We start from the raw sequence: 15,075 nt of genomic DNA on the forward strand, positions 1-15,075 counted from the left end.
AACAGAAATCTGAAAGAACAGAATGCAGAACATTTTAATTTAAATAAGTTTAATGAACAGCTTTGTTGATTCTAATCACCTCTTCTACTTCTCCTACATCAATGAAGCAGCAGCTACAAGAGCATTGCAGCAACTGTTACTTTCCTTTAGTTCCAAGTGTGGAAGTAAATAGAAAAGCTAAAAATAAGCTGTGGTACAGTCTGTGTTGACAAAGGCCAGTGGTCACCCACCACAACGAGCCCTTCCCACCAGAGGTGCTGCTTCTTTCTTGTGATGGCCTTTGCCTGGCACAGAGAGCTACCAGAGACAGCACCCAGTCCCAGCACACGGCCTCAGGGGACACGTGTCCTTCTTCTGGGTGTCTCCTGCTGTTACAATAAGGCCCAGCTTTCTGAAAATACTCACCTGATCCTTTTCTGTCTTTTTATTGGCTAAAGCATCAACTTTGGAATCCAGCTCGCCTTGAATTTGGTCTCTCCTTTTCAAAACACCCTTAGTATGAAAAAAAAAAAAAAAAAAGAAAGTAAATGGCACCGAATTTTAGCTCTTTCAGAAAACTATCAAACAACTTGACTATTTGATAAACAAGATCATAGAATTACACCATTTATTAATTTTGATATGATATATGTTTTATAAAAAAAAATAAAATAATGAAGACTTATTTTTCCAAGACTGTATTTTATCTTACAGGTTTTTCAATAATCTTACTAAATCCAAAATCAGTACCACAAGAATCTGCCATAGACAATATCACTGCCAGTTGGATGAGCAGAACTGCTACAGCAGTTTACTTGGTATCAGCTTAACTTACTATATATTCATTCAAAAACAGCAACATGAGTTTGCCAAATATCATGAACAGAAGTATGTTGAGTAAAATTTACAATATAAAGTAGAATGACTAGAAATGGTATACAAAGCATTATTGAAATAGTGACTTCAATCTTTAATATTAATTTGTAAGTGCCAAATATAGTTCTGGCAAATCAGAAAAAAAAAATCAGAAAAATCAGATAAAAGTTATAGGATGATAGCTTTTCTGCCATTAATATATGTGCTTATTTTCAGCATATGTAATTTTTACCTCCTTTGAAACTGTCTTATCAGGTATTGGGTTTTTAGCATAATGTCAAAAAATAATTAGAAAGGGGAAGGAATATTACTTATTAAGCTACAAAACAGGAACAGTATTACAGATTAAATTTCAATTTCTAATGCTCATTTGCTCTGAGACCTTGATGAAGCCTTACAAATGTCTCTTTGTCTTAGCTTCCTGATCTGTAAAAGCACACTCAGGTATGCTTATCTTGCAGAAGTGTTGCAAGGCTTTTGTCTGTTTGAAAAAAAATCAGAAGCAGGACATACATAATTACAAATCTCAAAACCTTCTTTTACATTACTTTGCCACAACTGGTTTTACTGCTTCTTCTGCAGAGATGTTCAGTATTCACCTCTAGCATAGGGCATGTTGAAACAGCACAGGCCACAAGCAGCTCTACCTTCTCTAGCTCTCTTATTTGACTGAGTTCTCTCTGAAATCTTGACACTTTATCAAACATGATAGAATAATTTAAGAGCTTAATTTTCAAATAATTTTTCAATGTTTCTTTTTGAACAGGTAATCACTACAAAAAATTGGTAGACCTGACTTCGGGCATTTCTGAACAACACAGATGAATGCTCATTAATAGCTTGGAATCATTTGGTTAGATAAATACAGAAAATATTTAGCTGGAAGCACAGAAGCAAAACAAATGTCTGGAACAGCTTTTCTTCATAATACAAATGTTTTCTCTTTCTTCCTTCCTTTTGCCTCTTTTAAAACTCCTAATGACTGCTTGGCAACATTTATCACACATACACTTTAAATTACAAGACAAAACTAATTACTTTAATATTAACGTGCTACATCTATAGGAAAGTGCTGAATTCTAGTGGCCAACAAAGGCTCTTTATTTTTAAAACATATTATTATACTTTTACAAGTTTTTTGTATAATAATTAATGGTAGCTTGCCACCCACAAATATTTTATATGGACCCATAACTAACTAATGCTGTAATTTTTACCCTGAGGGACAGCAAATTTGCTCTGTGGGTCAGTTAGGAAGGGGTTGGTCCAGATGTAAATATTTTAGCTATGAATTCAACTCTTTTCCCGGTTAGAGGCTGATCTCTCAACACTGGAAAATATAAGGATTGTATTTTTAGATCACACCTCTGCACATTTGCATGTGATCTTGGCAGCACAATGAGGGGTTAAACACACCTCTGAAGTGTGTTACTACTGGGTGACATCCACAGGGTAGGCAATGGGCAGGCAGCATCTCCTCAGTTGCATGAAGACTACAATTGCTTATGGGTAAAAAACACAGAAATTCTGAAAAATAAGGTTGGAAGTGAGGGAGATGACCTGCAATTGCTACGACAATAATCTCTTCAGATCTTTAAGCAAAGCAGTACCTACCTCCATCCAGCAGCAAATAATGAGGCCTGTGAGATACAGGACATTTTGTATGGCCCCTTTTCCTGTGGAGCTTGTTTTAAAGACAGCAGTCATTGCAGCAGGAATTCCTAACTCTCAGTAGCTAAGCCTTACTGAAAAAGTAGCAATACCCTGCAGAGTGCCACCAAAGGCTCAGTTAACTTGGGTATTGCTCTACTCATGGACTGTAAGACTCTTGCAGCCCCTACTGAAACCACTGCAGCAGGAGCTGGGTTCCCAGCAGGAACACAAGAACAGATTCTGCAGCTGGCATTGCTCAAAACCTAGACAAAGAGGGGTTTGTACACATGTTCTGCTTTCTGTAGGCAGCTAAGTGGGAATTATGAGATACTGAATTCAGTTACTTAATTATGTTGATTATCCACCAGCACTGACTATATTAACTCTGGAGTCTGATTTTTTACTTCCTCTCTAAGTGTAAGAAAAATACATACATAAAGGGAACTGAGAGCAGTAGCTTGTGGCAAAGACTAACACATGCTTATGTAATGGCACAGGGACTGGAAGTTCCCAGCTGTTCTGGAAAAGAAAACATACTTAGGAAGAGCTCCTAGAAAGGGAAAAACCTCTCCACTCCTTTTCCCACACACAATCTGTTACTCAATGAGTTCATGTCTTTCTCAGCTGCTGTCCCCAAACCCTCACTGCTACAATGCAGAGCTCATTGAAGTCTGCAAACTAGACACCATAGCACAGCTACTCAGGGCTGCCTTCCAGGCAAAACTATCAAGCTCTTCTTATTTGGAAGGGGCACCTCTTACCTGATTAGCAAGAGAAACAGGACCAGTTGGATTTCCCGATAACGGACAGGTATCGTATGCTGTGCACGCTTTGTACTGAGTAAATACAGGGACTGTAAAGTCATTTTCATCAGCTACAGATTCTCTCCTGGACATTTTCATTGGACTATAGTGAGCCAGAAAGAGTCCTTCAGGAAACCTTACCATGAGAATTTCACTGTAGAGAACGTATTCATGTAAAACGGGCAGCAGGTGCTCTGAGAGCCCTGCCATTCGCTTCTCTGTAGCCCTGCAGCAGCGGTCGATGCAGCTGGCAATGCCCTTCAGGGAGTCTGCTATGTCTTCTTCTGATGCTGACCACAGTGTGTGGATGGGGCCATACTCCTTCATTTCATTAAAATAGTCTTAAAAGGAACATATACACCTATTACTCTTTTCTTCATTAACAGAGGTCTAAGTGACACTAATTGCAACTTTGTATTTACTGTGAACCAAACAAGATACTGATGCTAATGTTTAAATTTGCTCAAATGACCAAGATAAGTAAACTCCAGTTCACTGTTTATGAACAAACTAATCAATTAATGTAATTAAGTAACTTTGAGAAATCTATCAGCAAAAACGCCCCAGACATTTCACAATGACACACATACTCAAGTAGACTTGAAGAGCTGTTTTCAGACACCAATGACCTGCATTACTTCACAGTCTTCAGAGCAACAGGAGCCACAGCAGTTGGTGTGACTTGCTGACTTCTACTGCCCTGAATTCCTCTGGTTCTTGATAATAGTAATGTTCCAAATACAGTCTCAGTTATTAAAACCAGAAGCTTTGTTATGTCCCAAAAGCTTCAGAAGAAACACTGAAGTTCACTCCTGCTCAGAAGGTATCTCCTTCAGTAGTTTTTATTAATTTAAACACAGGGGTATCTTATTAATTAATTTTCCTATGCTTCTAGACCAAGTGATAATCCATAAACAGACAGAAGGCCCACAGATCACTGTGCCATTTGGTACAGCTAAACACAGGCAAGTTGCAGTTCACAGGACAAACACATTGGTCATGCACTGAAAACGCAATTTTGTCACTACTAAATTTATAATGAAGAAAGATGAAAGCAATCGTCTGACATAAAGAGTGTAATGTTTACTTTGAGATTATTTGGACAAAATAAAAGCCCTCTATGGAAGATGTTATCGAGCACCCCGTGTTAAGGTACAGCAAGCAGGAATGTTCCCTGTATCACAGTTACCAAAAATTCCAGTAGTGTTGCCCTGCTTAAGGAAAAAAATCAGATTAAGATATCCTTCTTGAGAGAACTTTAGTAGGCACAGTTTGCCATGACAAAAATTATGGCCAACAGTAAAACTATTAAATAATTAAAATCTACTTTGTCAACGGAAGAAAGGTACAGAACAAAATTGAACAGAGATGTTTAGAGACCTGGAATCAACATAGCCTCTTGTCACTATAAGATTGCACAGAAAACTGTACATTCCCTTGAAAGTTAAAAACCAAAGGTCATACAGCTTTCCAAAAAGCACATTAAAGTATTCTTCTAAGTTCCTTATAAGTAGCTGAATGACATGTTAAAACTCTTCCTATTAAAAAAATTAATCAAACTTGAAGGTCTGTCAAAAACATGACCAGAAAAAAAACCACAATATAAACATAGAAATCTCCCTTTTTCCTTGCTTGCTGGAAAGCATATTTTGCTTGCCACAATGAAAACTAATTTACTTTTTAATTACTTAAATCAATAAAACTGACACGTTTTCTACTTACCCCTTTCTTCCTTGTAAATCCTATGAGCTATTTTATCTAGTAAGTTTATTTTCTGACTAAATGTTTCCATGTAATTGTTCATTTCTGTAAACATTTCAGGGCGATTTTTAACTGCTCCTCTTACTGAGGATGCTACAGCTCTGACGGTCTGTCCCATCCTGCTCAGCAAACCAGGACCCTGCTTCTTGTGTGAGGAGAGTTCCTAAAGACAGAACAAGCTCTCTTTATTTCCAGGTACTTTTGTTAATTCTCTGAAAAAAATAAATAAAGTGCCTTTTTTTTCTTCTTTTTTGTTTTTTTTTTTTTTTAAATAAAACTACATACATAAACCTGCCTTTTTAATGTATAAATCTCATCATTATTAGATCAATACCAGAACCATCCCTGTCCTGTGCATTTACCAGCCAAGCCTTTCTGAGCTAACACAAGCATGCCATGTATAACAAAAGCAAGAAGAACCTTCACCCCTTCACTCCTCACGGTGAGTTAGCTAGTTTGCCATTTAGCTTTTTGAACAGGAAAGCAGAGGTAATGATTGCAGAAATAAGTCTTTGCGAAAAGCAGACAGTGCTCCTACTAGAGGAAGTAATCAATCTATTTTTTTAACTCTTTTTATATGTTACTAGAATAACCTTTGCTGAAATTAAGAGGCAGGCTTTTCTGAGTACAAAACTCCAGTTTGCAACTGGACACATTTTACAACAATGCAGCAGGAGAAGCCTGTATTTTTCTTTTAAGAGATTAGTAAAACTTAATTAAACAAACAAAACACAGTGCCATGCAAAAACAATAATTAATTAAAACCACTATTTTCCTCATAATCTTGGAAACCTGTATGTGTACCAAAAAACATGCAGAGTTGAAATACTATGAATTTGCCACAAAAATCCAAAATGCAGAAACAAAAACAACTTTGGAAGGTACAGCTATATTTATGGTCATGTGCATGATTACCAAAACCACTGAAGAAATGGTTATCTCAAGTTATGAATATTCCATGAATCCCTGCCTGCTTCTGCCACTTCTGTAACAAGCCATGGGATGACACTACTGAATACTGAACCAGGGAGGCTCCTGATATACCCTACTAGCACAACATGTGGTTTCATGTAACTGTAAATAAAATTTTACCCAGGCTTGTGCAGTAAGAAAAATTTTGAAGTCCTCATTAAAAGTTAAAGTTGGATGATCAGCAATCCGGTTCAAAAATTTATGTAAAGCTTTTCTTCGAGTCTCAATGAATTCATCACTAAATCGTTCCACCATTCCCTTCATTATGAATTTTTCCGGCAATGGCTAAGAAAAAAAGAAGAAATATATTGTATAATTTGCATAATATTCAGAGTATTACAACAGTTCTTCTGCTTACTAAAAAACATAGATATACCTTGTAAAATCTATCAATAACCCAAAAGCTATATAAAGTTACCATATGCAACTAAGGTATACCATTTTGCTTGTAATATGCAGTGCAGACAAGCATAACTAAGAAAGGACATAAATTACTGCAAATTACTTCAAATGCCACAATTAAAAACCTAAGAAATACATTTATGTGATTTTTTGTCACATACATACAAAACTAGGGAAAATAGGTTGGCTTAATGTTTGTGAAACTTCAGAAGCTGAAGAAAGACTTCAAACATCTCTGTATAAAACTGGAGCCATCTTATAAACAAATAAAAATAACTTAAGTTTTAGCAAACAAACAGGAATAATCAGTGTTGGATGTGCTTCTTCAAGTCTGCTCTTCAACCAAAGGAAATCCTGATACCGTCTTCGGACTTCATATTCACTGGAGTCAAATTCACCACGGGTTGTCTGAAAAACAAAAGCAGAAAAAACAGATCTAGATTAGAATACCACAAAAAAAAAAAGTTTTAGATTTTGGAGAAAACTGATTACTTGAGGGAACGCATATGTTCTATTTCATCCCCGTTACTGGTTTGCTGTTATTTTAAATAACAGTGATCAATTATTTTAAAAACACATCCTACTTCAGCAACACATCAAAGTTTTCTTGGGGAAAAAAAAATGCGAGCAATAAGCTGCACTTTGTACAGTATAATGATTATTTTACCACAATGTTTCCAAATAATTGCAGTAATTACTTTAGTGTGGCATTTTTCTTTCAGCAATCAGAGGTATGTTCATTACTTTAAGGGCACTTCTTTTAAAGTAATTAGTAATCTACTCTGAACAAAGCCCAAAGAGCTGACACATGTCCTTGGGACCTGGTGACATTGCTCAATAATCCTCACATTCAAAACATGAAAACTTCAGCATATCACAGCAATAACACTTCCTGCACTGCTTAATGGATTCTGCGGCCCATCATCAATTCCAGTTTTGCAGCCCCTGTTAGAACTTGCCAACAAACCTTTAATGCCTACAAAAAATGCTTATTACAGATTACAAAATTGTCAGACCGTGAGATTTATTTTAGCACTGCTCTGTCTTCTGGAGGCAAGCCACAAAGAGCCAATGTTTTCATTAACGTGTGCTATTTAGCATTCATTGTGGCACAGAGATTTATAACATAATGCAAGTAAATTCTAAAAACCTCAAAACATGCTTTTGTAATCTAAACATTTTTGAGGGTTGAATAAAAATTTTTCAAGGTACGTGGGAGGAATGCTATTACTGTATCATCAACAACCAGCACTCCAAATTAAATATGATAAGAAGGGATAGAAGAGATAGAAAAAGCAAAAGCAATCCACCTTACAGCCCTTTCATACTTGCCTGAAGAAAAAATGTTCTCTCGTCTACAGAAACAAGCATAAAGTGAGAATTATTGCTAGCAACCTAACAAAGATAGCTCTCTTCCTACTCATTAAATATTTTATGAGGAATTGATATTTCCTCTTATGTAAAGATTAAGAATTTCCATTTGAAAATGTGTTTTTAAATGTATCTTTTAAAAATAACTCAAAATAAAATAAATTAACAGCGTGATTCTCGAAATGGAGCCTGTAGAATATTTACTGGTAATCTCAGAAGACCTGACTGGTCTCACAAGGCTGACTTTTCTTCCTTATTTCCTGTAAATAACTTACGTTCAGGACAACTAAAAATACACTTGATTGTTTCCTGATACTATTTCATTAGAGAATTGCAGCAATTTCCCCAGAAATCGCATGCAACTGCACATGGGAAGCAATCATCCATGTGCTAATGGATGCTGCCATTAGAAAAGAATGGAATTGAAAGACTGTAGGAGGCAATGTTTATGCAAGATGTAAGACTGGTAGCCTGTAAGTGATCCAAAAGTCATCAATACTTGTGCTAATATAGTGTCTTCGAAGGGGATCAGTCCTTTGGCTGTTTCCTGCTAAAATCACAACAGAAAACATTATTGCCTCACAGCACTCATTTTGCTATTGAAGAATTATTAACTATTTATTATTTAAATTTTTAACTAATCATTATTAACTATTATTATTTTCTTAGCATAAAGAATTTAAGCATGTATAATCTAAGCATCTGTGTATGCAGACTCACACTAAATTTTTCCCATTATATAGCACATTTTCATGCAGTTTTAGTTGTCTATAACTCATGGCAAAATTAAAGTTTAAATTTAGTAATATCCCAGAGAATGATGTGCAAGAAGAGTGAAAATGCTAATTGTTATCAAAGTAAGCCATTAAACCATGAAAAGATACTTACCTTTGTGACTACTCTGTATGTAATAAATGTTTCGATGGCTGTAATGTGGCTTTCAGGATCATCGACTGTAATGAAGAGATCTCTTAATTCTGGCCCATCTTCAAATTTATACTGGTTTATCATTGATGAGGGGGATATTGGCACTGAAGGACTGAATGAGTTTACCTCAGCCAGAGACGTATCCTACAGATAAGACACCAGGACACCCATATCAATAATCTTTGTAAACAAACACATCTCCAATGCTAAAATGGCAAGCTTTAAAATTATCTCATAGAACAGATGAAACTGGGAGCAGATAAAATTATGTAGTATGTAGCAAATCAGTATTTGCTTTGGTGAAGATGGAAGAAATGAGATTTATTCTAAAATGGATGAAAGAACAAAATACTACCATTTGAGAAGAATATTATGCATAGCTAGAAGGAGAACTTGCCTATGAACAGTAAAATTAGTTATGAATCAAGCACCCATTAATTGTGTAGGGTACTTACCAGTTTTATTAAAATTGTTAGAAGCCAGTTACTGAGAACTTATGATGTTTGAATTATCTCTAATTACGTGAAGAGGACGGATGAAAAAATGATGATTCAAAAAAAACCAAGGCAAAATCCAAATCAGAATTTTTACTGGAATTGGATGTTTCAGTTTGCATTTATTTTAAAATAAAATTTGAAATGGAAAACAATTACAGGTACATAAATTAACCCCTTTTTTATTTTTTTAAGGAAAACAGTAAGTAAAGATGCAGTACAAATTTGCTGCTTAATTTCTAAAAAAAAAAGTCAAACCACTGTTTTGCTGGAGTGAAAACCACTTTTTGATAGCACTGACTACTTCTACACAACTCTGTAAGAATATGTCCCCATAGCAACTGCTTCTGCTAGTGTATTCAGTGGTGTTCAGTCTGCTGAGAAACGAGGTGGAAACTGGAAACAGGCAAGATGTCTCATTTTCTTCCTTAAATACAAGTCTGGGTAAGATCCACTAATCTAGAATCTTGAAGGATACAGTTATTATGAAAATGAATTGAGTTTACTAACTCCAATTACTAATAAAAGAGTGTAACAAATAAATAAATCTTTAGAAATAATAGAGAAACTGAAAGAAATCATTATATTTTAAATATCAAATACTGTATATGGCTTTTTTAATATATGCAATGCAAAGAATTATTTTCATAACAAACTTTGTATTTTCTAGAAGTTTTCTAAAAAGGTAGTTAGACTACACTGACTATGAGTGGCAAAGAGCTGCCCTCTCCAGTGCCTTGTTAACTATGCAGGAAGGAGAACAGAGATGTAGTTTAAGAGAAAACTGCTCAAATTCCAGGACTGGAAAGGTGTGAGTCCTCACTAACTGGAGTCACAGCACCATCCCAAGGCTGACGTCACAGGAATGAAGAGAAACCCACAGCAGAGCTGCTGAACTGGGTGAGAGCTGCTTTTTGCCTTACAATTCAATTGGATCAGAACTTTCTTTGGAAAGGAACACTTTATCTTGTTCTTTTTCTTTGGATTTATCAATGTACTCCCACAAATATGGGAGCGACATTTACATGAGGAATTATGCTCAGAAAGTGCTCATGTACCAGCTCTCCTCCTATCGCTTACATGCAGTTCTTTGAACAGGGAGACAAAAGCAACACAGAAGACTAAAGACAACACTTTAAATATTACACAGTGCCTTCCTTGTACACCTGTCAGTCATTTTACTTTTACCCAGTGTGTTTCTACATGGTTTCTATACAGCCAGCACTATCCCGAGTCATGCAGAATAAACAGAGCTGTTCCCAGAGCCCGCTCACACTGGCTGCCCATGGTCTAGATGAAGAATAAGGACTGCTAGCTCAGAGCAGCCCATGCAATTCAAAGTGCTGAGGCAATGGGAAATTTCCAGGGAAAGAAATATGCATGCAAGAAAGGACTTGAATGGCCATATAACTTGAGGAGTAATGACTCTGCAAGGCCTAAACTGGATCAAGGTAAATGTGTTTCATATTTTCTTATTTTCCATGGGGCATTAATATATTAATGTTACATTCCTTCTTATAGGCTGCTACTAAAATTTGCTCTATTCATGCAGGTGTCTGAAAGTATATGTTTATGTGGAAGGGCTTATGAATATGTGGTTTGAGAAACAAAATCTGGGCAATAAAAATCCACAGAATAAGCAAGTCTTTGGTTTTGTTTAATACAGCTCTAGTATTCACATGCACATGAATGAATACGACGAGTTTTAAACAAGCATCTGTCTCTTTATCCTCATGATAGTTCAGGTTTACTTCCAGTAATTCTTGAAGTTCATGTGACCTAAGTCTGATGTCATCACAGAAACACAGTTAAAAAAACCATGACAATTTTCTATACAGCTGTAATTTTGTGGTTGGAACTGTTTTTGTGTTCATACACGAGGGCAGGAGTTTTGTTGCACAGGAAAAATAGACAGTTCTTCTAGCCCTTGGGTTGTGTAACCTTCTTCCTCCTCATCCATGCAAAGAGCATCAAGGTCCTCTCCCAGAAAATTATGTCCTTTCCCACACCTCGCCCCTCCCCACCTACCTGCAGTACCCCTTTCCAAGCCCCTTCCCTCCTGACAGGGCAGTTGGCATACCTATGTGTGCCACTCCACAAACAGGTTCATGCCTTTTAATTTACTGGCCAAGAGACCAAAGAGATAGAAAATCAATGAGCAGCTTGAGGGCCTTTTTCTGGGTGTCCTTTTTCTAACACTTGCAGTTACCCTGTATCAGCCTCACATTTGACTGCAACTGGTCAGTAACACTCCAAAATACATAAGGTTAGAAAACACTCCCACAGCTGGAGCAGCCTCCAAACAGGCTGAGACAGACACAGCTGAGAATGCAACTCTTTGGAGAAGACACTAATCCTGGGGGATTGTATAAACAATGCTCCCTCCCAGAGCATAGGTCCTTGACCCAAGGTTACCTCTGTGCTCCATCCATCCATCCATCCATCCATCCGTCCGTCCGTCCGTCCGTCCATCCACCCCTACCTCCCAGCAAGGATCCAGAGCTTGCAATAATCTGAAGCCAGGATCCAAAAACAGGTCTTGAGATAAAGAACACGGGGGCAAGTTTGTCTTATAAGTGAATAGCTTGGATGTTGGAGCATTCTTCAAAGAGCAAAGATATTCAGGATGTCTGATTTATAAGTGAATTTTTTTGCCAGTAAACTATTCTGTCTCAAATCCTTGATGAACTTAAAGAAGAATCTTGAAGAAAAATTAGTCTCTATGCAATTCTGAAGTGGCATATACATATTTTTCAGAAATATCATTAAGTTTTCTATAATTATAAAATGCAGACAAACACTGTGAAACAGAGTTTGAAAGCAGAGGTGCTAAAGGTTTTAAGTATTAACCAAACTGCTGACAGCTTTGTCAATGCTACATATCAGTTATCAACAAATGCAAAAGATAACTGAATGGATATTTGTGATACAGGCAGTACTCTAAAGCTAAAGGAAGAAAGCAGGGTGAAAACATTCCATCTGTGTGACTCACAACTCCGCTCCCAGAATTTGTCTCTGCTGAAAAGAATTCAGAACTTTTTCAGTAGCAGTGGAAACTAGGATAAAGTGAAACGCACTTCACAATCATGAAATGCTTTATCAGAGCTGCTGAAGATGCTGGTCTGTAATGTTTGAGATATGTTAGAGGATACCAGGTCAATGGTTTATAACACTATCAGGTTAAACATCTATGGATTTTTGTAAAATAAAAGCCCAGCGTTTACGTTCTGAGTAATAACTCAGGGTATTGAGGTTGACAATTTTTAAGAATCTCATTTTTCACCATTTTGTTAGCTGGCACATTGCACTGCCTTGACAGAGAAAGATGAAGCTGACGAGAGTGGCAGCCAGTGAGCTGTGCGTGGCTGCTGCTGTCCTGCTTGGCCTGCAAAGGCAACACCACTGCCTTACTGACACTGCATGAGGAGCCCCATTAAGATACAATTTACAATTTTTCCAAGGTAGTCCTGGAACAGTATGTTATGGAAAAATTAGTCTTACAAGACTTAGTTGTAAACTACATTTAGCCTGTCAGATTCCTTTGAATATATGGAACATGAATAAATAGGGTGTAAAGCCCAAACAACCTCACAGATTTTTAACAGCTCAAAAGATCAATCTCAAATTGCACTTGAAAACAAATGATGAATTTCTGGTTGATATATACAACCACTACATGCAGGTATCCAAGCTTTGGAAGGAAATCTGTATTTTCATATAATATGACAATTTTTTTTGTTTGCAGGAATAACTTATCATGTAGCATGCATTAATAGCAGTTAAGATTTCATACAGGTAAAAACATTTGGCATGAATCCAGGTAGAAATGTAAAGATCTCAGTATTTGCAACAAAGCAGCAGTAACTTGTATCTACTCCACTTGTTTTTATCTTTTATTCCCAAGGAGAATTCTCTTGACAAGCAAGCAGCATAAGCATCAATCCAGTGTGTGGATAAGCAGATACCTTCATGGAGAACTGCCTGAACTTCACTCATAAAAGGAAATGGATGCAAAGTGAGCATAAGCAACTAAAATTATATTTTAGCACTGCTTTTGCATGCAATTTCAGTGAATCATTCATCTTTTTATGTCAAATCAGGACTGGTGCTTTCCAAGAAAATATAAATCAGCTCAACCCTAGTTATGCTTCAGAAAAATACAGGTAACTTAGTGAAATTTAGCCTAATCTCTTGCATGTTACAGAGTATTATTAAACCACCTAAGAGTCCCTTCTGGCCTTAAAAGCCATGAGTTTCAAGAATTCTATTATAGTCAGAGTTTAAATACATAACTCCTAAGAAGGAAGTCCTTATTCCAACAGTTGTATTCATACATACCACAACAGTGCTTCTCACCTACAGAAATATAAAAACCAAACATCTGCTCCCTATGACAATCTGTCCTACTGAATAGAAATACGTTGTCACTTTTTCAGATCGGAAATGTAACTGCTATTTCTCTCCCATGGCACACATTCTGTCACAGCACTTCACAAGTCTCAGATGGTGAATGACACACTAGCCCTGTATATATTTTTTCCACCCTAGCTCTCCATGTGCACTTATATTTTAGATGCTGCCTTGATAAGGCAAATAGATCCATGACATGCCCTCTTCTTTAACTGCTGAGGAGACAAGAGGTAAGTCTTGTCTTAACCTGTCCTAAGTCAGCACTACATGAGAAAGAATATATGTGGAAGCCATACCCCCCCCCCTTCACTGGTTTAATTAAAACCAGCACTATCAGCCAGACTGGCACACATGTACCTGTGTGCTCTCTGAACGTGGACCCTGATACATTATCAGTTACGTTTATTTTATTCTCTTCATCAAAATTCAGATGTTATCTTTTCAAATCTCCTATATGAAGGTGTGAGACTTCATCTTTTAAAAGAAAACTCAAAGTGAAACTTGGAAACATTTATTTACATTCAAACACAGCTGCAATTACTCAACACGACTGTTTATTTAATTTACAGATACATATACGGCACCTGACGAACGTAAGTGCTGATAAGGGTACAGCGAGTCCAGATTAGATGGCATATTTAAGGTAAGCGTAGTCATGACTCGCATTGCTGGTCCGAAGCAGCGACTCCGCGTTTCGTGCCCGAGAAGTCACCCGGGACTGCGGGCGCCGCCGAGCGCTGCCCCGGCCAGCCCCGCGCCCTCGGGCAGCCCGGCCCGTCACGGAGCCCCGGTGGCACCGGGGAGCACCGTGCGTGCGAGGGGCGGGCGGGCAGAGCCCGCGATCGCCTCCCGGCCCGGCCCGGCTCGGCCCGTCCCACCGCACCGCCCCAGCTCGCCCGGCGCCCGCTGGGGCAAAGTACCGGCGAGCTCGCCCGGACAACCCCAGCGCGGAGGGCGCTGCCGTACCTTGCTGAACACCTCCAGGTCGTCTTCCTCATCGTCCAGCGCCAGCACCTCGGCGGCGGCGAGCAGCGGCCCCCGGGCCGTGCCGAGGGCACCCTCAGCGAGATGCGAGTCGACCCCGTGCCCTTCCCCGCCGGCTGGGAGCGGCGGCCCCGGTAGCCGGCCCTCCGCCTCCATCCTGCCCCGCGAGCGAGGGAGGCGGCCCCGCCACAGCCGCTCCCTGCGGGACCGCAACCGGCGGCTCCCCCGCCCGCCCCTGGCCGCGGCCGGCCCGGGGGGCGCGCCCAGTGCGCAGAAGTGGAAGCGGCGGCGGGAGGGCCGCGCCGCCGGGCCGGGCTGCGAGCGAGCGGGGCCGGGAGCTGCAGAGCCTGCCGGCAGGCCCGGGCAGCGGGCGGGGGGACTGCGACTGCGGCCTCTGCGGAGGCGGGACGGGGCGGCTCAACGCCCACAGGCGTGTTCGTGGC

The 15,075-nt window shown here is 38.9% G+C and overlaps 1 protein-coding gene across 1 annotated transcript in view; it reads right to left on the bottom strand.

Moving 5' to 3' along the window:
* SNX7 (sorting nexin 7) overlaps nt 1–15,025 on the bottom strand; it is a 28,970-nt gene extending 13,945 nt beyond the window's left edge. The window contains exons 1-7 of the mRNA XM_015635934.1: nt 14,615–15,025; nt 8,706–8,888; nt 6,744–6,854; nt 6,165–6,329; nt 5,034–5,235; nt 3,453–3,652; nt 406–492 (exon numbers count right to left, since the gene is read on the bottom strand). Coding sequence (XP_015491420.1) covers nt 406–492; nt 3,453–3,652; nt 5,034–5,235; nt 6,165–6,329; nt 6,744–6,854; nt 8,706–8,888; nt 14,615–14,788 — 1,122 coding nt within the window. The 5' untranslated portion in view covers nt 14,789–15,025. The remainder of the gene's footprint in view (nt 1–405; nt 493–3,452; nt 3,653–5,033; nt 5,236–6,164; nt 6,330–6,743; nt 6,855–8,705; nt 8,889–14,614) is intronic.
* Between the last annotated feature and the right edge of the window lie 50 nt (nt 15,026–15,075).

This window comes from Parus major, chromosome 8 (assembly GCF_001522545.3).
Source record: "Parus major isolate Abel chromosome 8, Parus_major1.1, whole genome shotgun sequence".
Classification (NCBI taxonomy): Eukaryota; Metazoa; Chordata; class Aves; order Passeriformes; family Paridae; genus Parus; species Parus major.